General features: G+C 37.3%; 1 protein-coding gene across 1 annotated transcript; it reads right to left on the reverse strand.

The window, feature by feature from the left end:
• Positions 1 to 8,390: 8,390 nt before the first annotated feature.
• Positions 8,391 to 9,113, reverse strand: LOC124294488. The gene is made up of 2 exons (XM_046739732.1): positions 8,705 to 9,113; positions 8,391 to 8,618 (listed from the first exon to the last, which is right to left on the reverse strand). Exons 1-2 carry the CDS (start codon positions 9,079 to 9,081, stop codon positions 8,588 to 8,590), a joined length of 408 nt encoding a protein of 135 aa, XP_046595688.1. The 5' UTR covers positions 9,082 to 9,113; the 3' UTR covers positions 8,391 to 8,587.
• Between the last annotated feature and the right edge of the window lie 17,638 nt (positions 9,114 to 26,751).

Below are 26,751 nucleotides of genomic sequence, written 5' to 3' on the forward strand. Positions count from 1 at the left end.
TGTAATCCTGATAATACATCCAAGTACGTTATATTTTTATTTATATTTTATCCAACATCAATTTTATTCTTATCTATTATTTTAGAGTAAAAAATATAATTATGTACACACTAATATATTTTTGCTTTTTACAGTGTTAAAAGTAAAAGTAAATTTTGGGAATATTTTACGCCAATAGACTCAACTTCGGCACGATGTAAATTTTGTCAAACTGTTATTAAAACGTCGGGAAATACATCAAATCTTCGAGCTCATCTGAATTCTAAACACAAAATGTTTATACCAGTAGAATTACAAATAAATACGAAAAAACGTCCTTCTGTTGTGATTGAAGAGGATTCTGATGATTCCAGGGGGCTTGAATGTAAAAAACCGAAAATTCCGACAAAAGTTCAGCATGTTTGTATAAAATATTGTACTCTAAATTAATTAATAAGACGAAATAACTTAACATTTATTTAAAAACTTTTTTTCAGAGCAATCCCGTTCTTGATTTATTTAAGCGAGCAAATTCTTACGCAGGTTAGATTTATATTTTTGCTATTATTATTACTATTATTATATATACTGCAAGTGTTTATTCATACTGATTGTATAATTTTATTATGCAGAAGGTGGTCTTGAAGCTGAAAAATTAACAAACTCTCTACTATATATGATAGTAGTTGATCACATGCCTCTCCGTAGTGTGGAAAAAAAAGGTCTCAAGCAGTTCATAAAGACAGCTAGACCTCAGTACTCTATACCCAGTCGTAGAACTTTAACAAAGTTAATTAATGATAAATATGACGTTTTGAAACTTAAAATAATTCAGGACTTAAATGAATCTGCGTTTTATTCTATCACTTGTGATATCTGGACGGATGTGTCTCAGAAAAGTTATTTAGGAACAACTGTCCATTATTTATCGTCCGATAACTTAAAAATTTTAAGCACGCATCTTTGTGTTAAACCATTAGATTCTGAGCATAATGCAACTTATATATCAACATGTTTATTAGAAATTTTTAATAATTTTAGTTTACTTAAAGATAAAATAACAGCTATTATAAGTGATAGCGCTGCGAACATGATAAAAGCTATTGATAATGTGTTTGATTCTGACGTAGATAATTTGAGCGACGGAAACATTGATCAAAGTAAAAAGAACAACAATAAAAGGCTGCCCTGCTTTGCCCATCTCGCATCTCACATAGCTCCGAAAGCTATTGCAAAAATGCCACATATACAACTTGTGATTGATAAAGTTAAAAGAATTGTCATGATGACAAGAAAAAGTGTTCCGGCTGCGGATGAACTAAGAAGACTGCAAGAACGTGACGGAAAATCGGAAGAAACCATATTTAAGTTCATTCAAAGCGTTGACACCCGCTGGACTTCAACCTATGACATGCTGGAAAGGTTTTTATTATTGGAAGATTACGTTTATCCAGTGACTTCGAAGTGTGCGAATCCACCACCGATGTTAAGCCATGAAGAATTGGTGATTTTGAAAGATATCGTGAATTTAATAAAACCTGTCATGATAATCATAACCGAATTGAGCGGGGATTCCTATTTAACTTGCAGTATTATAATTCCTGCTGTTGCGGTTATGAAAAATGAAATAATGCTCTCGAAACCAAAAACTGAGGATGGAGTTCAATTCAAAAACCATTTACTAAATTCTCTAGATAATCAATTTTATGATATTGAGTCGTATCCAACATTAGCAATTGCAACTATTCTGGATCCTCGCTTCAAGAAACTTCATTTTCAAAGAGCTATGCATGCCGCAGATGCGGTTGAGCACATTCGTAAACAAATGAACTCTAGTATCACTCAGACTTCTACATCTATATCAGGTTCATCTACTGTAAATTTTGAAGCCCAATTAAATAAAAATAATATTTGGCGTCATCATGATCAGCTTGTTGCCAAAACAAGTGCAGCAACTTATTCACTGGATGGTGTGGCATTTGAGCTGAAACAATACCTTACGCAGCCTGTCATTCCAAGAAATGAAGACCCTTTGAAATATTGGCAACTTTTGAAACCTTCCTTCCCAAGTCTTTTCCAAATTGCGATGAAGTATTTTTGTGTAGTAGGAACGTCAGTTCCTTGTGAACGACTTTTCTCTGAAGCTGGAAATATAAAAACTGATGACCGAAATCATCTTACTGGGAAGAATTTAGATAAGTTACTTTTTTTGAGTAGTTTAACTTCAGAAGATTCGGGATATTGATCTACACTAAGGTACTGAATTATTATCATTAATTTATTATTATATATTTGTCTATTATATAATTAATCATCAGTCATTATCTTAAGAATTCTATTGTGATAGTAGATATAAAAAAATTTTAGTCACTAAATAGTTTAATCACTAAAGTGATTACAAATCAAATTATAATTGTTAATTTAATTATAAATTTGTGTTGTTTTATAAATAAAATGTTTTTAACTCCATCTATGATAAAATTACTTATGTTATAGTATAAATGCTTTTAATTATTTGAATAAAAAATAAATTGAAAATTAGAATTATTATTTTTGTATGTTTATTTTAGAGATAATTATAATTTTTTTAAATTTTCGCGCTCATTTTCAATATCGATATCGACAATCGATGTTTCGATGTTTTTCTAAGAAGCTGTGCAGCTGTGTGCGCTCTCTTCATTGCTTGGTAGGGGAACATTTCCCCTCGATGTGTCAGCTGACTCGGCATCGTTCGGCTTCCGTCGCCATCCCGACACACCGACGTACACCGTTGACGTTGTGTGAGATGCGCGCAAGCTGCTAGGGAAGGGGTACTTTTTACTCGCTTTCTGGCAGCACTGTTCGTGATACCAGCTAGGTTGGAGCGTCGACGTGACACCTAGGCGGCCACGCACCGAAGGTGGCCCATTTCCGACCTGACACCTAGGCGGCCATGCACCGAAGGTGGCCCACAATCGTGCATATATAGATATACTCGGTCGCTCGAGCAAGTGGTTGCCAATCGCATCCTTGTCCCTGCTCGCACAGATGTTTCCAGGAATGCAAGAATTGGGATTTTTTTGTTTCAATTATGAATGTCAGCGAATAAAAGTATCTCCAGATTTGATAAATTTTGGATTCAATTAGCGGATGCTGTACCACAATAATTAACCATTCCCAGCCCGAATACTTTTTTTTTTTTTTTTAATAAATATTATTTTTTTATTGATATGAAAATATGTGACGCCTGGTGTTCTCGAATATTTGTACACGCAGTCTGTGGAAAAATATACGAAGCCAGCTCGATAACATTTATGCAAAATGTGCAATGGGCAAGTGGTTGGAGGAAATTTTTTTTTTCTCGAACTGAATCTTCCAGAGAACCATCAGCGAATTCCAAGCAAGCTCCATAAACATACCGAGCAAACGCGCGATCACGGACGTAGCTGTGGTGTGGCTGAGTGGATACCACATGAGGATGAATTTTCAATTACAGGTTTTTGCGCGAAGTTTTCCTGTATTTAAGTTAATTACTGCTGCCTTTGCTATAATACTGCATTCAAGTCTTAAACAAAACACTAAAAAACAAGTTAAGGGGTAACGCCACTGTAACGGTCCAAAAAAAAGGTTTTTTCACGAATTTTTTGCTTCCAAAATTGAAGGTAATTGAAAAAAAACTTTTAAGGGTGTTATCGGGCATACATTAAACTTTATTATCAAATTATTTTAAAGCAAAAAAAAAACAAAATGGCGGTTCCACAGCTATCTTCCCGGGGCATGTTTTGCTTGTAGGGCTCCGCGGCACGCAGCACCACTGGTGCACTTTTGAATCTAGAACAAAAAAAAAAAAAAACCATCAATCTAGAGGGTTATAGCTAGAGAATGTCGATCGGATTTTAAAAATTATCAATTTTTGTGGATTTGGCGTGCGTTTGAAAAAAAAATTGATTTTTGACGAAAAAACGGCTAGTTTTTTGTTAATAAAAAATCAATAAATAAAGTTATTGAAAATCCCGATCGACATTCTCAAAATAATGTTAATGTTCACATCTGGTCAAAATTTCAAGTAAAAGAAATGAAAATTGTTCGAGTGATGCTGCGTGCCATTTTGAAAAACCGTGTTTCGAGAAAAACGCGTTTAAAGTTTTGCGAATAGTTTTTTATTGGAAAAAATAAAAAAAAGAAGGTAAAAAAAAATTTTACCGTTAGTCTGCAATCCCAGCACCATACATTTGTCCTTCGATGGCCAAATTTTCGTCTCCTTCGTCTTTCCTGGTGGATTTTTGGAGCGCGCGCGCACTTTTTGCCGCGTCGCTCAGAGATGTCTCCGCGTGCGTAATGCGTTTGGCGTCGGCTTCGATGCAGAAATTATATAACTGTACACCAATTTCCACCTCCAACATCTTGAATATTTGCAAGACGTTGGTAAGGCCGCCATTGAATGTGCAAACAGCGATATCCGTCGCGATATCTAGGACAGTTTTTCCGCTTGAAGATGATTTGGGGGCCAAACAAAAATTTTCTCGCACGGGACCTTTTTTTCCTTATTCTAGAGGGTTTAAACTATTTTTGAAGCCAATAAAAAAAAAATCGATTTTTCGAAAAATTTACAGTGGCCATACCCCTTAACCACTTAATGTAAAACAAAATGTTAGATTGAGCTTAAAATTTAAGCCGGAGTTACATAAACTAAGATAATTACAAGTGCAATATTGTAAATATTGAACATTTATTGTTCATCTAAATAAATATGGTTTCCTCCTCAAAAAAAAAAAAAAACATGAGGATGGAGTGATGCGGGACACGGGTTCGATCGCAGTTCACTCGTTTTTTTTTTTTTAATTCAATCCCGGCTTTTTTTTGTATTTTCGGAGAGAAAAAACAAATCAAAGAAAAAAAATTTCGAGAGCCGGTCGATTTTTTCCTTCTTTCCTTTTGCTTTTTCTTTTACTGAACCCACCTTTTTTGTAGTGGGGGTAACCCGGAAGAGAACAAATAATTGAAACAATAAAATTCCGAGAGCGAATCGATTTGTTCCCTGTTTTTGGCGCCTCTTTTTTGATATGGAAAAGTTTTGACAGTAATGGAAAATAGAGATTACTAAACGCAAATATATTGTTTTTTAATAACACCGGCCCACAAAAAAAAAAAAGTGGCCTGTACTTTTGACCGGACCTACCTATCTTTATGTATTTTGACGCGCTGAATCCGAATCTGAAGTCAGTTTTGCCCGTACACCCTCAAAATTTTGAGTAAATTGCAAAAAACCATAAAAATCGCCAAAAATTAGCATTTTTGGTAAGAAAAAAATTTATGGAACTATAGACCAAGTATGATTTTTATGCATTTTGGTCCGCTAAACCCAAATCTGAAGTTTATTCAACCATAAGCCTTTTAAAATTTAATTGGGCCGGTGTTATTAAAAAACAATACATTTGTTTTTAGTAATCTCTATTTTCCATTACTGTCAGAACTTTTCCTTATTAAAAAAAAAAACGCCCATCTTATATTAGTCTTGACGAGCATTTCTTAAGAAGTTCGGTGGATTAGCGGGTGATCGTCCGATACAGGGCGATCCTGGGAATTGGGTAGGAGAAAAATATGCTTGTTTTGTTACTAATATTATTAGACATTTTTATGGAATCCAAGGCTTTAATGAAGTTCAAGTGAAGATAACAGTGAAAATGCGGGACGAGGAAGCAACCGTTACAGAATGTTCTTAACCTAAATGTTCACACTCATTCGATTATTCACTTTTCGGTGGTTTCGCTACAACTCCGAACAACGGCTCACACACAATGGCTTCACACTCACATATGATTAACACTGCACGTCTCTGCGAGTTCGTGGCACAAATTGCAACACTTGATATCTAGCTTCTGAAGACTAATATCACGACGCAAGATGCTTTGGCAAACCGCGTATAGAATTAGAGGAATTAGCTCTATTCGTCGGTGACGCGAAAAGACTGATAAACTCTTCACGCCATAGCTTCTGAAGGAGCCTGGTTCCGTAGATCTTGGGTTTATTCTGTCTCTAACGGGACTGACTTCGCTCGCTCGTACGACATCCCTTGGAGCGTCGGACGGCGAGCAAGGTCTCTGTCAACGTTGCAAATTTGAAACAAAGGCTCGCCTTGCGAAGATCATCCTTGAACCGCGTTGTCTCGCGCTCGCCTCATCCCGGTGTTGATTACACCCGGGATCCAGCGAGCGCGGGAACGCTGACATTGCAATGGTGAACTGCGCCGCTGCGCTTTTCTCGTGCCATGAACAGAAATATAAGGGATTTGTATTATATGTTGTAACGTGGCATTTTTACTGCGCGTTCCACACGGCTCCCCGAACTCTAGACGGACCATAAACTTAGGGAGCACGCGGAGCAGACCGCGGCTCATTTCGAAAAAGAGCGCCGGGACAACAGTCACGCATCCGAGACTCTAAGAGGGGACCATCGCCGGTTTAGCGAATAAGACTTTTCAGGATTTTTGTTTATTTTTTTTGGGTGGCGAGTAAATGCGGCTTCAGACAGGGGATCGGCAGCAAATCCGAACGACGTTACTGGATGGCAATCGCGGCGGATCGCGACGAAAGGAGGGCCTCGCACGAGGCTACGGAGAGAGCGTCAACGGAGAGCTCTGCCGCGAGGGAATCCAAGGCGGACGAGATTCCCGTTGGTGGCCGGCGAGCCGTAGCCCCCCCCCTCCGTCGCCCAACTGACGACAGGTACCCTCGCGAAGTCGTCACCACGCCACTGCCAAGCTACGGGGTACCCGAGACTGGCCAGCCAATCAACACCCCGCGACAGCGGAATTCAACGATAGCGATACGCTAGATTGTAAGAATTGCGTGACGAGAACCCCAATTCGATCGGGAAAATTTTGACTATGGATGGCGCCTATGTTCGGGGCATGTTCGAATTGCGGCTCCGATTTGCAGGACTCGTCACTTGAGTCCTGGCGACATTTCGCGACAGTCGAGTACGGTAGAAATTCAGACAAAAAAAAAAAAAAATCTCTTTGAAGTGTGTGTGCCATGGCCGAAACAGAAGTTGGCGAGTTCTTGGTGTGGTTGCGAAGCGGTAAGCGCTATTAATTCTTTGCGAACGCATTTCGAGTGCAAGTAGATCGGCGCACCGGCACCCGGTTGGCCTAGCCCTTGTTGAATTACAGTAGTACTCGAAATTCGTTTGCCGATCTCCTTGATGATGACCGTAGCCTGAGTTTTCGCGATAACGCGTAGAGTCAAGTGGATCCCTGTAAAGTCTCGCGTAGAGTCACGGTTTCGAGTGGGGAACAATTTCGGTTCGAAATTGAGTGCGGCCAAATTCCGCTGCACGGGGTCTCGTCGGGTCTGCGTACGTAAAAAGGGTCACCTCTCGGGGGGGGGGGGGTCGCGTGTTACCGTGCGTAGATGCTTGATTTAGCGGAAAGGGTTGTGAACTTTGGGGAAATAGGGACTACGACTGGAGCTCGGATGCGTCATAATACGCTACACACTCGCACGATCAGAAAAGCTTCCTAGAGTTATTAATTTGGTCGCGATTAGCGCGTCGAGTCACGTCTTTTTGAGTTAGTTTACGAATTCTGGTGCAGCAGTAAGGTGGCGACTAGCGCCCGTAGAAATAAGATATCAGCTAGATTTAATCACGATTGCGATTAGCGCGTCGAGTATGATCTAGATCACGTTTTTGTTTAGCGGTTTATAATTAAGTGACGAGTAGCGTCGTAGTCGAGGACGATCGCGGGCAGCGCATCGAGTCCGATTTTGTTTTTGATTTTTGCGAGTTAGGGTATTATTAAGACGGCGACTAGCGCACGTAGGCCGTAGAGGTCTCCTAGATTTATTCACCTTTTTTTTTATTTGCTTTGTTTCTCCCTTTCTTACTTCTTTTGGATTAAATTTAAACCTTTGTATTTGGAATCGCGAAGGACGACTTGCGCAGTCGTATTATTATTTTTATTCTTGTTTTTTTGTAATATCGCTGACGAGAAATATATTATTGGAATTTTATAGTGATTTGGCCAAACCACGCGTTGGCTTACTTGTGTTACATCTCTCTCTACCCAAAAATTACCCCTCCCCTCTCCGCGGTACTGAGCTATCGAGTATATGGTCACGGTATTTCGCATTACCGATTTCGAGGCGTGTTAATCACGCCAGGCGCCCAACAAATTTCGCGATATTGTTTTAGGTCCAGGGTACATCGTGGACGCCGATTTATTGTGCACGAGGTAAGTTCTCGGTCATTTTCTCCGAGTGACCGAAGAGCGGGAAAAATCCACGTCACAATGTATAAAATAGTTGTAAGAGAATGTTTCCTTAAAAACATATGAGCATACAAATCAGAACGATTTGTACTTCCATGCATTTCCCGCTACATAACTCCTAGAAATAAGGTTTATGCTTTCTCGTCAGCATTAAAAGTAAGCATTAATCAAGTAATGATATATTCATATATATGTATACAGGCGGCGTAAGTGACAAAGTTCTACTCTAACTTTGTGAAGCTAAATTCGAGAGTGCCCGCAGCTCGGCGCTTTGCCAGACAACTGGTGCCTGCCCTCCGTGGTCCTCCAATTTATACTCTCCCGGAGCTCTCGTCAGATTACCTTGTCGACGTCCTTCCCCTATTTGTGTGTCCTGTTATGGGTCATCCTCCTGGTATGCATCGGTCAACGTCGACCGTCTTTGTTTATTATTTTGAAATTATGTATGTGATGGTTATAGTTGGTATCGGCGCCCACCTTAGCCAGCTGACCGTTACGGTATATTCCTTCGCATCTACCACGGCATCCATCATGACCGGACTCTCCGCCTGGGTCCCGACCTCCCACTGCGCGAGCCTGTTTCCGGCCTGCGTACCCTGAGTATGGTCGTCCGGGTGTTGGTGGAGAATGGCCGATTGTCTCCGAGCCCTATACCTCTCGGCTCGGTCCTCCTGAACCTCCATGGCGGCGGTGATTTTGTCCAACCATAGGTCGGGGTAGCGGTATTGTAGTTGGCCCAACAGCAGTAGATGTCGAGTCAGCCTGGCCCAGCCCCTGGGCTTCTCGGCGTCCACATCCTCGACGTTGGGTTCTTCGACCAGCTCCACCTCAGTGTCGCTAGAGTGGGTACTCATGGTTTGTAGCGGTATTGCATTACGGTACGGTTTGCGATATCTACGAAATTGAAGCCTAATTGTTACGATATGGTTTTAAATGTCCAATATCAATTTTCCCAATCACCTTGTAACTAACTACGTCGGTAAGTTCCACGATGATAGGAGATATGGTTCTGGTAATGCTATACGGTACGTGAAATTTCTTAGCTAGCTTGGCGCTGTAATTTTGCGCAGCCGAAGGTAGCGTATGTTGCCAGGTTTTCGGTGACCCATTCCTGTAATAATTGAAGGCGTTCCATACGTTCCTTCTAGAGCTCGGGACTCTGTCGTTCCACTTGTACATTTTCGTTGACTTCCCGTCGAAGGGAGTTTGTAAGAACTGGTGTCCGGCCGAGATCTAAAAAAGCTCGGGTTAGACCGAAAGGCATCCCAGTGAAATGACACAATACTTTTCCGGGAACTATAAATGCGGTAATTTCACGGCTGTCTTCTGTTAGCGGAATTTGATAGTAACCTTGGCTGAGGTCGATAGTGGAAATATAGCGAGCTGAACGAAGCTTGTCTAGGATGTGACGGCTTAGTAGAGAGCCGTGGTAAGAGTCAGTCGGTCACCCGCCGGTCCAGGAATAAGACGTATAAGCTTGGTAACGCAACATTGTCTGATTTAATGTATATCGTCGTGTATCCCTTCGAACGAGCATATTTTACGTTTACGATAAAAGCGACGAACCCTGTGAGGGAAGCACCAAGTGTAAAGGAACCCGGGGCCGACTCAACAATGTAAAACGACAAATAAAGAAAGAAAGATAAGTTCAGGAGTATTTATTTTATAGTAACAAATGGATCTGTTACAAATGGCGCCCGAACAATAGACGTGATAGAAAACTTAGGTTTTCTATTTAGAAGAACCTTGATGTAATTGTGGAATATTAATTGTTTTATATAAATTGTATTATTATATGTCACTAAATCAAAACACACCAATTACCAGGTTGAGGTCAGGAGTGATACCTAAGAGGCTATCCATAACAAATAGTACAGAAAAGGAGAAAAATAAGAGACAAAAGAGATCAGCGACCATGGAGAAGGAATTACAGGAGTTGAGGGCACAACTTCAAAACATGGCGGATTTACAAAGGCAGATTGAAGAGCTCAGAAGTAATCAAAACAAAGAGAAAGAGCTAAGTACTGAAGTTAGACAGTTGAGGTCAATCAGTGAACAACAAACTAGAGAAATAGAACAATTAAGAAATTTACCTGCGATAGATAATGGTAATTTGTTGGTGCAAGGATTGATGAGTAGTTTTCAACAAGTAAAAATTGATATTAAATTAGAATCTTTTTCCAATGAGGAACAATCAAATCCAGTTGAATTTATCGAAAATATGGAAAGTTATTTTGAGTTAAAAAATGTGTCTGAAGCGCATAAATTGATCGTTGTAAAAAGTGCATTGGAGTCGAGAGCAAAAATATGGATGGAAGTCAATTCACATTTAGTAAGAAATTACACAGATTTTAAACAGGCATTTTTAGCTGAATTTTATTCTATACCAATACAAGTAAAGTTGAAAAGCAAATGGAGTTTGCGTCGGTACAAGAATCAGGATGATAATTTGATAACGTATTTTATGGAACAATCAAAGCAACCGAGATATTTTATCCCAAAATTAAAACAATTTGAAATTAATTACGCAATAATACAACAAATGCCTTGGCGTGTCAGAGATGCGCTTGCTGCGGTTGATTTTTCAGATACAAAAAGAGTTATACAAGCACTAAGTCATTTGGATTTAGGGCATGAAGAACGTGAGAAGGAAAAACGTAGAATGTTCAATCAAAATAGCCAAACGAGCAACGTTAGAAACATGACTTTACAAAATCACAATCAAGGGACCAGTTGTGGAGAATCAGGATACAGGCGTCGCCAAACAAATTTTAGGATACCAGATTTCAGACAACCACCCCCAAACCATAGTACTCTAAATCAAGGGTCTAATGCATGTCGCAATAACCAGCCAAATTTAAACTATCTAGCAACGCGATGAAAAAAGGTCCAACATCGGGTTGCCAATTTTATGATTATACTGAGGACCTCTCTTGGGATGTACTAAAGGGACCGGAAGATGAAAGAATAAATCCAACAAAATCGAACCATTATAGTCCGCATCTTTTAGCCTTCATTCTTGATCATAGAACTTCAGTATTGATTGATACAGGCAGTCAGGTAACGGGTATTTCAGAAAAATTGTACCTGCAACTAGGGAGTTCACACAGGTTAAATGAGCTACCAGTAAGCAATGTAAAAATCTTATGCGCGATTGGAAGAAGAACTACGCCTGTAAAACGGCAAATTTTAATCGACGTCGTTATTGGGGATCAAGTAATTCGTACTGCATTTTTGGTTATCCCTAATTTGATTAATGATGTAATTTTCGGTAATGATTGGCTCATGTACAATAAAGTAATGATAGATTACAACAAGCAGTCTATTAGTATTAATAAAGTATTAGTCGATTCGTCGAAAGTTTCGTACGAATGTGATTCTGTGGAAAAATTGCGATCTGTTACCGTGGATGACGATATGTATATAAGGATAGTACAATGTAATCGAAGTGAAATGGATTCAAAGCCAGATATGAACATATGTGTAGAAAAAGATAAAATTGATGATCAGGAAGTAATAATTGACAATAATGTGAAAGACAATATTGATATGTTAATAAAGAGTGCGCGAGAAGCATTATGTGATGATATAACTTTGAATAAGAATGAAATTGATGATGATTTAAAATTGATGAATGTTGAAGATAAATGCAGTTATGTAGAAATCCATTATGATCCAATTGTTTTTAAAAAATCGTTTGACAATGTATAAAATATGACATTGGCATGCCAGAAAGTAGATGAAAATCTAACAAAAAATGTGAGAAGCGCAGTGAGAAAGCTAGAACAAGATAGCGATCACAATTTTTTCAAGGAAGCACAGACGATCGTGGCTAGCCTTACGAGATTAAACGATGAAGAGAAGAGATTACTGTTTACTTTGCTGATAAAACATCAAAATTTGTTTTCTGATACGGCCAGTTGTACCACCGTATATGAACATAAAATTAAACTTATTAGGAATAAAACATATGTTAGAAGAACGTATCCAATACCACTGAAGTTGAGAGATGCTGTAGACATAGAGATCAAGAAAATGCTCGAAGCAGGAATAATAGAGAGATCAGTGAGTCGTTATTGCAATCCGGTAAGAGTAGTAACAAAATGAAATGGCCAAATAAGGATATGTTTAGATGCACGTTACCTTAACCAAATTGTAGAATCCGATAATGAAATGCCCCCACCTATAGAAGAATTATTACGAAAATTCGATGGCGTAAATCATATGACCACGACCGATTTAACTCAAGGATATTGGTAGATACCACTAGAAAAGTCTTCAAGATAGTTCACAGCCTTTTTACACAATAGCAACCTGTATCAATTTCGAAGAGTACCATTTGGGTTAAAGACAGCCGGCAGTGGTTTCATTAGAGCGCTGAATATGACACTGGGTAATGATTTTGAGAAATTTTTAACTTGTTATGTTGACCACTTACTGATAGCTTCGTCTACCTTTGAACATCATATACACCATTTGGATCTAGTATTTGATCGTCTGAATCAATATAATTGTAAACTCAGATTAAGCAAATCACTTTTTTGTAAGGAGTCAGTACCTTTTCTTGGTTTTATTCTTTCATCAGCGGGGGTAAAACCAAATCCTGAAAAAATATCAGCCATATGTAATTTTCCACCACCAACAAATCGTACAACCTTGCAGCGATTTTTGGGTATTTGTAATTTTTATAGACAGTTCAGCCGAAAACACTTAAATTACGTTCAACCATTTAGAGAACTACTTGAAAAAGATAGTGCATGGAAATGGCAGGAAAGACATCAAATAGCGTTCAAACATTTAAAGGAAAACTTTGTAAATTGCGTGACATTAAAACATCACAAGAAAAATGAGACGTTTAGAGTACAAACAGATGCGAGCGATGCAGGTATCAGTGGAATATTATACCAAATAGATGAAAAAGGGCATCAGTACATTATATCACTGGTGAGTCGTTGTTTATCGAAAGCGGAACTAAACTATTGTACTACAGAAAAAGAACTGTTGGCAATAGTATATGCGGTGACCAAATTCCGAATTTATCTGTATGGAAGTCATTTTCAAATTATAACTGACCATCAAGCACTAACATTTCTACAAACTACACCTTTTCTGAACTCACGTCTAATGAGATGGAGTTTATTATTACAGCAATACGCGTTTGACATAAAACATTGCAAGGGAATAGATAATTTAGTAGCTGACTTTTTCAGTAGAAATCATGAGGACCAACAAAATAACGTAAAATCAAATGAATTACTGGTGTCATGTTTAAGTAATCAAATTGGCATTGACCCAGAGAATATTACCAGTGAGTATGTTATCGCAGCTATAGCAGTGGATGGGACATATAAGAAAGAAATGAAACAATTAGGACAACTGCAATATCAAGATGGCAGATTAAAGTTAATAATTGAATTGATAAGAAGTAAAGGAGACAACGCCCAGTTCAAATTATTTCATGACATACTATTTTCCCTGAGCAGAACAAGTAATCGGTGGACTATCGAAGTACCAGAAAAATTGGAATTAGTAATAACCAGTACGACTCATGAGAAGTTAGGCCATGCGGGAACGTACAAAACTACACAATATATTCGAACTTTTTTTAATTGGCCAAAGATGAGAAGGTGCATAAAGAAATATATTAGGGAATGTGATGTATGTCAGCATGTTAAACCAATATCATATAGTATGCAAGGAGTGTATAAATTAGTTTATGCAAAAAAAACCAAATGACTTAGTGACAATAGATTTTTATGGACCGTTGCCACGATCTATAGGAGGCGTACAGTACTTATTAGTTGTCACCGACGCATTTTCAAAGTATGTCAAGTTGTATCCATTGAAGAAAGATACAACGCAAGCTAGTTTAAATAAAATCTTAGATCATTATATCATCAATGTTGGAAAACCTAAAGCGATTCTGTCCGATCATGGAACACAATTTACAGCTAATAAATGGAAAGTTAATTTAGAAAAAGATGGAGTTCAAGTAAAGTTTTCTTCAATTCGTCATCCTCAATCGAATCCAACTGAACGTGTTATGAGGGAAATAGGAAGATTATTTAGAACATTTTGCTCTAGTCAACACAGAGCATGGGCAAGACACGTCAAGACAATTGAAAGGTTATTGAATATTACAACACATCATTCGACATCTTTCACACCATACGAACTGCAATTTAATAAGAAACCTCATGATGAAATTCAAGACTTAGTTAAATTCCCAACCACAGTAGATACAACCATGGAAACGAAAACAGCTTTAGCAAAAAACCAAATCCGAAAGAATTTTGAGCGATGCAAGCGCAATCAGAGAGGAATTTCAACCGTGAAGTTGAGTTTAGGAGACCTGGTTTTATTAAAAGTTCCTTATCCATCTTCCGCAATTGATAAAGTGACTCATAAATTCTTTGAACTCTATCAAGGTCCCTACCAAATAGATCGGGTTATAAATGAAAATGCTTATAGATTGATAGATATAAAGCAAAATAACAAAATCATCGGAACATATAACCGTTGTAGTTTAAAAAAATACCATCAATCTACCCGCTAATGAATAATCATAATGATAACAAAAGCCATGATAAAATTTGAAATGTTAAATACTGTAATTCCATCTACCATAAAGCGATCTTTTGAATAACAAAAATGCATGACTAGAATAAGGTGTGACGAATGGTATGAAATATTGACAGCAACAATTTTGTGAAGATTAATGTATCGACGGGGGTATCAAGTGCCCAAAATTATGTAAAAAAAAAACAAAATAGTTGTAAGGAATGGATGATTATAAATGAAAGATGGGTGAATGAATTAATTTGAGAACTATGTCAATAATGATTTTGAATTTGGATAATTATTAAATAAGTTATCTGTATCAAAATCAAAGAGGGGCAATGTGACGGCTTAGTAGAGAACCGTGGTAAGAGTCAGTCGGTCACCCGCCGGTCCAGGAATAAGACGTATAAGCTTGGTAACGCAACATTGTCTGATTTAATGTATATCGTCGTGTATCCCTTCGAACGAGCATATTTTACGTTTACGATAAAAGCGACGAACCCTGTGAGGGAAGCACCAAGTATAAAGGAACCCGGGGCCGACTCAACAATGTAAAACGACAAATAAAGAAAGAAAGATAAGTTCAGGAGTATTTATTTTATAGTAACAAATGGATCTGTTACACTATCCATTCTAGAGAATGGACGTGTCTTTATTAGAAACTTGGTTGACCTTGCGAAAATCTATACAAAAGCAATAAGACCCATTCGGGACTAGCGCATGTGTTACGAGATGACTTGATGATGTCGACTGCTAGCATTTAGTCTACCTCTTCGTCTATGGCTTCCTGTATTTTAGGAGATACGCGGTAAGATCTTTGGCGGATCGCAGGAGAGTTTTTATACGCTAGTGTGACGGTTTTGCGAATAATGTTGATGGCTGGCGTGGTTGGTATTTAGGACAGGATGAAAGGAGGGAGGAGAGGAGAAGAAAAAGGTGCGGGGGGGGAGGGGTTAGGATACCGCGCTAGGTGCGCGGCTTGGGAGGTGAAGGAAGGAGGATGGTGCGACGAGGTGAAGGGATGGGAGGTGAGGTGCGGGGAAGACGAGGAAGGGGTTGAGGAGGGGGGATGGAAGGTTGTGGGCGCTGGCGGGGTCCCACGATTTGCGACGGGGGTCCCGCGTAGAGGTTACGCGGGATGGGTCGTGTAGGTTTCCGTCTAGTGCAAGCCTCGATGAGGCTGTGTTCGCACGGATTTCGGGCGCGTGGGCCCGGCGAAGGGGTGACGAAAAGGGGGGGGGGGGGGGGGATAGTGGCGGTGGGGAGGGAGAAAAGAAAAAAAAAGGAATAGAGGCAGGGAGAGAGAGAAAGAAAGGTTTAAGGGGAGAAGGGGGGCGAGTCAGGAAGAGAGAAAGGAGGATAGGAAGAGGAAGAAAAAAAGAAAAAGAATCCTGAAAAGGACTGGTGGGTTCGTTTGCGATTGTCTTTTTTATTGCGGTTGGAGCCGAGGGTGTGGTGTTGCCGACGGTTTGACTGCTCGGCGTGTCTGCCGGAGTGTTGCCAGAGTGTCTTCGCCCGGCCGGCAGCCGTAACCTTATAGGCCGGCGCGGACCATGGAGAGAGGCTGGCCGGCCGAGTTGGCTGCGCGGAGCGGCGGCGTGGGCGTTTGCGCTGTGCATAGGGCTGTGCGCGTTTTGCATGAGATTGCGTGTAAAATTGCCCGCGCCTGGCACGTGAGCGTCGAGCCGAGGGTTGCGAGTAACAGAGTTCCCTACGTCGATTCGATGAGAAGCGAGCTTAGTTATTCCGATGTGCTCAGGTATAGGCGGTATTTCAGATTTCAGAAAGGCATCCAACTCGAGGTTTTGGTCGGATAGGGTGAATAAACCGTTGCAGGAAGGATTAAGAGTTACACGGGGGTCATTACTGAATGCGAAAATATGATCAGGTTTGTCCTGGAAATACCATTTTGATGTGGCAAAATCCACTATGATCCCGAATATTCAATTTAAATCACTACTGATTATATTTTATTGCCACATATATAATTCGCACTTGTACGAAAATAAAACACGTGTTGTGACTCGAGACTTAATGAATTCGGTTGAGTGGGCAACTTTATCCTGTTAATTTTGTGTTACAGTGATGCGCGCGCATCTTGTTTCGAGACTTAATGAATTCGGTTGAGTGGGCAACTTCATCCTGTTAATTTTGTGTTACAATTTTGTGTTACAGTGATGCGCGCGCATCTTGAAATTTCACTCTCATCAGTTTTTCATAACGCGCCTAAAGAAGTATAACTTCAAAAAACAAACAGCTTTGAAACGATTTCACAACATTTATTTTATCCGTATTACACTTAGTAAACGTATAATTTTGAGAATGGAAAATCACATAAAATTTTTATTTTTACAGTACTTTCCATCGCTCGGTATATTGACGTATGAAACGAAAGCATTTTTCTTGTCTTCTCTGGTAAGGATTTGCCAGACGAAACTCTTATTATCGTATATTTATACGTATTAGTGTGTTCGTGGTGGTGAAAATTACTGGAGAGATTTTTTTTACTGCTTCGTTTCTGAATGAAAAATCAAAATATGGAGAACTCAAATTTCAAATGTTGGTAATAATCTATCCTTGCTGATAATTACAGTATTTGAGACAAATTGAAATAACGAAGATCGGAATGGGAGTGGGTAAACATCCGCGTCACAATTCTAAAACGAGGCACCTAACTAGGTACACTAAGCTTCGGGTAAACTAGCTCGATAAGTATTCAATGGTCACCGTACAATAAAAAAGTTTCGGACAAGTAGAAACAGCAAGGACTGGTAGAACAGATTTCTCATTTTTTAAGCAGAGGATATTAAATACGAGCTGGAAAAAGTTCGTATAAATCAAAGACGATCAGGGTTTTAGAATAGCAATTCAGTGAAGGTCAAAGTTTATCCAATAGATATGAGGTTTATTTGCTAATATCATTCGAAAATATTCGTAAGTCTTACATAAGAGTATTATCAAAATTAATATAATTATTCTAATCAAGTTACACGTTATCAAATTTAGTCATATTTAATTTTACAATTATAACCTAAATTCTTAATCTATTCCTAGTAGTCGAGCCCGATTTTGGAGTCCGGTTTACCCTACTTACAACAGTACGCTTACTGTTAGTCATGATGGGAGCTTGGACAAGCTTGAAGCTAGGGTGACGAGTATCGCCGATTCTCCCTGGTTGTTTGGGGAGTCGTCGAGGTGCGGGGCGAATTTCCCCCTGTAGCGCTCTGCGAAAGTGGCGGCGAGCGCGTCTCCGTAGGTTCGGGTCACCCCGGCAGACTTCCACCCATCTCCGAGAGACGCGCGAGGCCTTGACCAGGGAACCGGCGTCCAGGTATCCGAATATCCTTTGCGAAACCTCCGGGGGAAGGTCGGCGACAAAGTCCAGGTCTGGAGCGCTGGCGCCCATGGCGAGCAACAAAAAGCCGAACGATTCCATGTTACTGCTGCAGTTACTGCTGTGACTGGAAGTCGTCGAATGACTCTCCGGGGTCGGCACTCCTCGTTATATACCCGTGATTACCGACGCGGATCGATGCGTCGGCCAATCGGTGACGGGGTGCGTTCGAGCAAAACCTTTACCGCGAAATTAATCCCTGCCATGGCTCAATGATTCTTTCTACATCCGGAAGCACGGTGTTTGTTTCGCCTACAAGTTTTTACCAAACTCATGAAGCCATCAATCCTTTGATGGTTGTGGGATCGTTTGTTTTTCAGTTGATATTCCATCATACTTTGAATCAGTCGTATGTAACCAATTAATGGGCCCCTACTGAAATTATGAGCTTTCTCTGAAAGTGGTGATGGCGAGATTTATTTTATTTTGAAACCTGTGGAGCGTGCGTAAGGTGCCCCATTTCTGAACAATGCGGTAAAACGACGTTGGCGCAGCGCGCAACTCAAATGCTCGGTTTTACATACCGGGGGTTCCTCTGACGCAAGTACACTTTCGAATAACCCAATTTCACGCACTGCGTCATTGTTTATAACTCGTCTAACTACAATTACATCCCAAACCGAAATCTTTACCTCAATATCAAACTTTCCAAAATATGATTTCACGTCAAATTTAATTAGGTGGAAATGTCCTCGCACGATCATAAAAATAACTCTTCTAACTTCTGAGCTGCCGAATCATCGTCCCAGAATCGTAATTTCACAAAATAAAAAAAGAAAATTTAGTAAATATCGACAGCCCAACTCGAAATTTCGTGAAAAATTCGCAAAACAAATTGGAAACTTGTCTTAATTTTTTCTGAATTTCAAAACGGATCGAGTGAACTTTTCAATTTTTTGCAGCGGCAGAAGGGCAATGGGCAGGGAAGGGTGGGGGGGGATATTTATTTATTTATTTATTTATTTATTTATAACTATCAACGGAAATAACTTAATATTCCCAAAATACATAACATTAATATAGAATATAAAAAAAAAAAACAATATTGTTACGAAGGGTGAAATCACCCGTTTTGCCCCCTCTTTAATGATCTGGTAGTCAGCATAGATAAAAGACGTTTATAAACCTCTTATGTCTTTAAAAAGAATAAGGTTGCTGCGCCAACCGACATTATTGTAAAAACAGTCTTGTTTCAGACTTTAAACGAGAAACACATATTACGCATTAAAAGCATTTTCACGATATTTTATTCACGCTCTTGATTTCTTTGACTTAATAAGTAAACTCACGGATCCATATTTTATTAACGTAACGTCCAAAACGTTACAATATATTATATGAAAATTTAACAAAGTATGAAACTAGAGGGGTGTACTTCCGTTTAGAACATACCTCCGATCAATGCGAAATTTGGTATACTTATGTATTTTGATGCGCTGATCAAGAATATCATACTCAAAACACCCGCAAATTCGATTTTCAAGGTCAAATCGACAAAAAATCGATTTTTTAAATGTTTTTCACATTTATTGTAATAAATATAAGGAAAAACCCAAACCCAAATCTAAACAAACCCACACATACACACACACACACACACACACATAGAAAAAAAAAATTGATTTGACCTTGAAAATCGAATTTGCGGGTATTTTGAGTTTGATATTCTTGATCAGCGCATCAAAATACATGTGTATACCAAATACACACACACACACATACAAAAAAAAAAGTGATTTGACCTTGAAAATCGAATTTGCAGGTATTTTGAGTTTGATATTCTTGATCAGCGCATCAGAATACATGAGTATACCAAATTTCGCATTGATCGGAGGTATGTTCTAAACGGAAGTTTATCCAAAAAAATCGTACCGCAATTGAAAATAATCATGTTTTTTATATTTTTTATCGCAAAGTATATTTAGGTACAGAAGTTTTCAAGAAAAAAAAAAAAAAAAATCATCATGCCAATTTTTCATAAAGTTGTGAATATAAAAAAAAAATTTGAATTCATATTTCAGGAACCTATGAACAAAAAGAAATCGAAAAATGTCCTTAAAGCTTATCATGTTAGGTGTGATCACCCATAGAAATTTCGATGGAATCAAAAACTCGAATTATTATTCATGGACGATTTGACAGGGAATGCCCCATACATAAAACGAAAACATAATCGTCGTCGTCGTCGTCGATGCAATCATTTTTCGGCCTTTCGCAGTTTAAAAGTAAATATGGGATGGCCAGCCTGCGAAAAACAGACGAAGAACGTGAGTGGTGCCGAGTCGGCGGTGACCGAGTGTTAACTTTCAAGATATTCTCTTGGTATATCGAAAAACAATACAGTCAACAAAAGAACTGACATACAAAACCTGAGTCACCTCTATTCGGATATCGTCTAAACTGGCAATAGAATTTGGCATAGACTGTAGTGCAAACATTTAGGCCAGTACACAAATAAATATGTAAACAGGTACTTAACTTTCAAATATTGTTGTTAAATTGACTGTTAAGAGAGCACTTCAGGCAGTATATTAAAGTTGGAATTCACTTCCCGGGAAAAAATGATTTTGCCTAATCATATATGATTATATATAATAACTTATGTATAATTAGATCTGAAAATTGGCCAGGTCTCATTATATGTAATCATATGTAAGTTATACATGATTATATATGATTCGACCTAACCTATTTTCAGATCTAATTATATATAAGTTATTATATATAATCATATATAATCATATTGTATATTCATGTAATAATTCACAAAATTTTAAAAGAGAAATGAAAATTATTTTTTATTATAATAGTATTACATATTCAAAGAGCTATTTAAAAATTACACTTCAGTTTATGTGATAAGAATGCCTGAAGATGAGCTCTAGGAGCTTGTCCAGTCAGTGTAGCATCTAAATAGCCATCTGGCTTAAAAACTCCTGGAATCATTCTTCGAACGACGTGAGAAGCTTGACTGCACTGTGTCTTGCATATTTTGTGCTCTGTCTCTTTACAGTAAATTTTGTCTATCAACTTAACCATCTATCATAGAAAAATAATCATTAGAAATAAATATAACTAGTACCAGAACAGAAAATATCACTATAACATTATTTCTTTATATAATAATAAAATACTACAGTATAATTAAAAAAACATACCTTTTCTCCAGGCCAATCTCTACCGTAAAGATCAGAGTCGTTGCAATCATCGTCATCATCTGTTACACCCACTGGAATTTTATCATTGTGACCTGACTTTTTGAAAGATCTAGAAGTCGAAGGATCATTTTCCTTGTCGTTATCATCAGCGCATGATTCTTTCAAATTCTCAAAACTCTTATCGCTTTCACTACTGTCCCGCCTATCATCCAACAAGTCTTTTAGTGAGCTATCAACATCAGTCGAGTCACTTTCTGTGACAGAATCTTTTTGGTTATCATTTTTACGATATGGTTTTTGTGTAAACGTGTAGGAAGAAGATGCAAACTGGTCGTCCAATGGTTCTATTGTTATAAAATGGAAAAAAGAAACTGTTAATATTTTCCTCTTAAATTGCCAAGATTGTTTTGAATTATAATCAAAACTGTGATGATATATATATTTTGATCGACGAAAGTAAGAACCGAAGTTCGGACGGATCAGCGGATCAGCAGATCAGCCGATCGGCAAATTAGTAGGCCTACGACTTTAGAAGGAGAGAGTTGCGTATGGAGGTGTCAGGAAATCATAAAGTGTGAAATTAACTCAAATCCTGATCAGGCAACGAATTCAATAAATAACGACGAACTGAAACAAGAAAGAAAGTCACACCGTTCTAAAATTATAAATACGACACATCAAACACTCTCCCTTCACATACTTCGAATAATTGTTCCGCTCGATTTTATCTATATACACTTTTACCGTCCGTTTTAATGTTATTGTTGCTATTTTGTTTTATTCTTACTCGACTATTGTCTCCTATATCTTTTAACTTATACACCTGTGCCGTCCACTTGTATTTATTTTAAACTATCAAACCAAGTTTGTCGGGTTGCGACGTGCAGGGACTATAAATTAGGGATTCTGTACTATTAAATTACCGTTGATTTTTAAACCAAAATGACCTAAATACATGCATAATTTTCGCTGTGATCGTCAACAACTATTTCCCGTAATTGTTTATTTATTTCCCTTTCTTTTATATTTGACTTATAATCAATAAACTAAAATGCATTACAAAACCGAAAAAAGTTTTTTAACAAAAAATATCATACCCGCGGATTTTTTCATCTTTCCTTCCAATTAAGCTAATCGCCTCTTTAACTCGTCTTTGGTAGGGCTTACTTTGTCTTTAGATTTAATAGTTTTACTTTCAGAGATATTTTTTTCAATAAGTGATTGCATCATTTTGTCACTTTTTTTTTTGTTATCTTCCTTGACTTTCTGTAAAATTTTAAAGTTGTAGTATAGCTATTTAATAACTTATATACATTTCATTTCATCAAATGTTATAACTCTTTTAGTAAAATTTTTTTATTGAATGAAATTAGTTACATAACATCCTGTTAGTTTTACAAAGCAAAGTTATGATTTTCAAAAAATTAATTTTATGTTTATTTGATATTTAATAACAATCTGTAAACTATTTTAGAGAACACTTAAGATGCTCGGGGGATTTTCGAGAAATAATTACTATAACTATACCTGTTTTGGAACAGGAACTTTTTTAGGTTACTTCAAAACTTCTAAGTTCTCATACGACTCTGAAGTATACTTTGAATTCGGTTTCCTTGGTCTTTTTAAAGGAACTTGTGATTCATCCGTCCTTTCAGGAGACATGCTTGGTGTACGGGGTCTTTTTCGCAAGCTTTTCTTTATTTGGTCAAATTTCGTATTTATTTTTTTAATGTTATCTAAAAAATGTATACTCAAATATAGTATTTCATTAAAACTCTGATAAATATAAGTAAATTTTTGTACTGAACTCAACAAGCACATATTCAGGGTTTATTAATCTCACACATATAATTTACACGAAAGCGACAAAATAAATACGGCATTAATATTTAGCTTGTGTATTAACAGATTTTTACTTACCAGACATCATAATTATTTCACCAAGTTCCTCTTTCCCATTCCACTGGAATTTAATGGTTTCACCTTGATTTGGCGGGCGATCTTCACTAAAGATAACCTCATTGTCATCAACTTTACAAAAAAAATGATCTCTTGTGCATTTTAGAATAAACATCGTGTCTTTATTTTTGTAAGTTTATTTTTATTATCAGATTTAAATAAAATTACTTAAATCAATAATTAAATATTACCAAGTAGCATTTAAGAAAATAAAACAGAAGCCGACACGTGCAATCAAAACGGTTACGACTTTTATTTGTGATTTGTGTATGCAAGTGTGTGCGAAAGTTATGTGTAGTATTGTTTAGTTACCAGTGCAGAGGCGCCATGGCGCTCTGGTGATAAATTGCTATCTAATGGCATTGAATTAGAAAATATATCTATCTATGCACGTATCAAAATAAAAATGAAATTTATACATTAGAAATTTATAAAATGACCAAAACGAGTAGTCACACTGTGCAGATAGATTTTGGTGAATCTTTAATTAATGGATCAATTAAATATATTTTTGAGTTTCAAGAGAATTTGTATATCATTGTAAACCAATTCACTGTTGAACATACTAAACTCTTCTATCACATGAAAACCAGAAGTATTATTGAACATGTTATTCCTATAACAGAAATGAATGATACAGTGCTAATCATGTATTCTAATGTTACAGAAGTCACACAACTTATAAGAGTCGGGAATTGTGTCTGCAAAAAACCAAATACTTTAAAAACTATTTGGTGAAAATGCTATTGACAAAGTGTATTCTATTGAAAGACTTAAAGATATGATGTAAAATTTAGAAAACATTTTATATAACTGCATGATAGTAAATGCCTTATTTTTATATATAAATCAATTGCATTATTAATTTAGTATAGATTTACAAGTAATAATAATGACTATATAAATTGGAGTATAAGTCAATAAATTATTAACTATATAATTCATATATTAGCTCTACATCTGTAAGTATTAATATAAAAAATCTGGTACATAAACATATATACTTAAATCGTTTATTAATGAATTTATAATTTGTATTCGATTAGATATGATTATATATATTTATATGTATGTCTACATATAATCATATAATTATATATAGAAGCATATATAATTATATATACGCTATACATAATCATATATAACTTTATGTAATTAGGCAAATTCATTTTTTCCCGGGTTCCTCGTTATACAGACCATGCAATAAACATCGTAAACGTCAAGGAATGTCCAATTCATGTAAGTGTCAATAAATTAATCTTCCATAGTAGTTTAAACAATAAGGTAAAAATATGAAACGTTGGCATTTACGTACACTATGAAATACGAAAACACTTAAAAATATATAGATGCAACAGGGATGAAAAAAATTGCCTTGTTGCGTAATGTTCTTAACGTGGCAATTAGTCAGCAAGTTCAAGTCATATAACAAATGGTTATTACTTGTATTGAAGTAGACGTGTGACGAATTAAGAGTAATTAGAGAATTGCGCCAAAGTGTGAACGATAACTCCTCATTTCAGGGTAACGGAAAACAGCGTTACCATACATGGTATAGTATATATGTACTGAAACGAACTAGAGTAGTAGAATACCCACACAGTTCCAAGGTATACGCGGACGACGAAGGACGGACGGACTCAAACTTACCAACGGATTACCCCGCCCACCTGAAAAACCAGAGTACACGCGGAGCGTCTCCTATTCGCCAGAATCCGGTTAAAACCAGATCCATCCAAACGCGCAGCTAGAGCACGAGCAGCAGTGTTCAAGCAGAGAGCTGACCTGACTCATGTGGTTTTCGGAAAGCAAACAAGACAGAGCGCCCGGTTGACTCGGCGAAATCGGAGTAAATTCACGAGACTCAAATAATTTTGACTGAGTTATTTAAATTCAAAATTAGAAACGGAAAACGATATTACAGGATAATTCGAGTTGAAGCAATCGTATATTGAAACATTTAAATATCAAGAACATAATTCCCAAAGCGAGACTTAATGGTGTAATGATTTTCTAAGCATAAAAAGGGACGAGGCAGGAGAGGAAATTGTAAAGACAAATTTCAAAGAAAAATTTAAAACAAAATAGCATATACGTATAATAAATTTTTCTTTCATAAATTCAATGCATCGAAACGGCTTCGTGGACGTCTCGTACCACCGTGATCCTACTTCATACCGCACTTCTAACCTGAGATCACCTTCCTCTACAAATCACTCACAAACCAAGAAGATCTGGAACTACCGGAAAAAACTAGCACGTATCAAAAACCGTAAGGTGTTCCTTCTTAAATGCCGTCAATTTGGTATTATTCCAAACTTTCTAAAATTTAAAATCAAAAACCTACAACATTTAACAAAGGAAAAAACCTTCATCAAAGCATTACGCTTCTTACAACACAAGTGTCTATCGCTCGAAATTAAAACATGTTATCGACAGGAAAGGCTTTTAATCCAAGAACTAAATCATAATATTAACTTATTCTTTTCGAACCATTTCACTAACTCAGATTATAAAAATTTCAACTTGGATATAGAGAAGGCCAATCGTTTATTTAATGCCATTAAGACAGATAATATTATAAAATTGAACAAACTAAAGTCTATACATACTCCTAAAGAGTTTCACACTAACAATTGGTTAGTTAACTTATCCAAGACAGAGTTACCTTCTGAAATTAAGGATACCTTATCACTCGGTCCGAATCATGGTTTACCATATAATAATATTAAGTTACCTATTGATGATATTGTAAGTAGCGTAGAATTAGCTCTCATTAACAAAAGTGGAATCACCAAAGATAAAGTTAGATCAAATATTAGCCAACTCATTGGCAACAGACTTGGCAAACATCCTCCCACATCTCACGTTCAAATAACTTCCAAAGTTAAACAAACCAAAGAATTTTTAAAACAAAATAACCACCTAGTTGTCACCGATGCTGACAAAGGTAACATTACAGTCGTCATGGAAAAGATGGAGTTTGAACAAAAATGCCAAGATATTCTTAATGACTCTACTACCTATACTCTTATCTCTCGTGATCCCACCTTAAAAATGCAAAAACAAGTCAACGATATGATAAGCCTATGGCAACAGAAAAAATTTATAGATTCCAACTCTGCTAAAAACCTCAAAACTTACAACTCTCTTCCTCCCAAAATATATTTTCTACCTAAAATTCATAAAGAAAATGTTCCTCTCAGACCGATTGTTTGTAACATCAATTCTCCCACCTACAAAATTTCGAGATTCTGCTCTTGTGTCCTATCTAACATAACAGGTACATCCAACTATCACATCAAGGACACTTGGTCTTTTGAAATCAAAATCAGGGAAACAACAATCCCTCCTGATCACCTGTTAGTATCCCTAGATGTCAAATCACTGTTTACCAACATTCCAACCAATTTAGCAATATCGATTATCAGTAAAAACTGGCCCAATTCGAA

The sequence above is a fragment of the Neodiprion lecontei genome, chromosome 5 (genome assembly GCF_021901455.1).
Source record: "Neodiprion lecontei isolate iyNeoLeco1 chromosome 5, iyNeoLeco1.1, whole genome shotgun sequence".
Taxonomy (NCBI): Eukaryota; Metazoa; Arthropoda; class Insecta; order Hymenoptera; family Diprionidae; genus Neodiprion; species Neodiprion lecontei.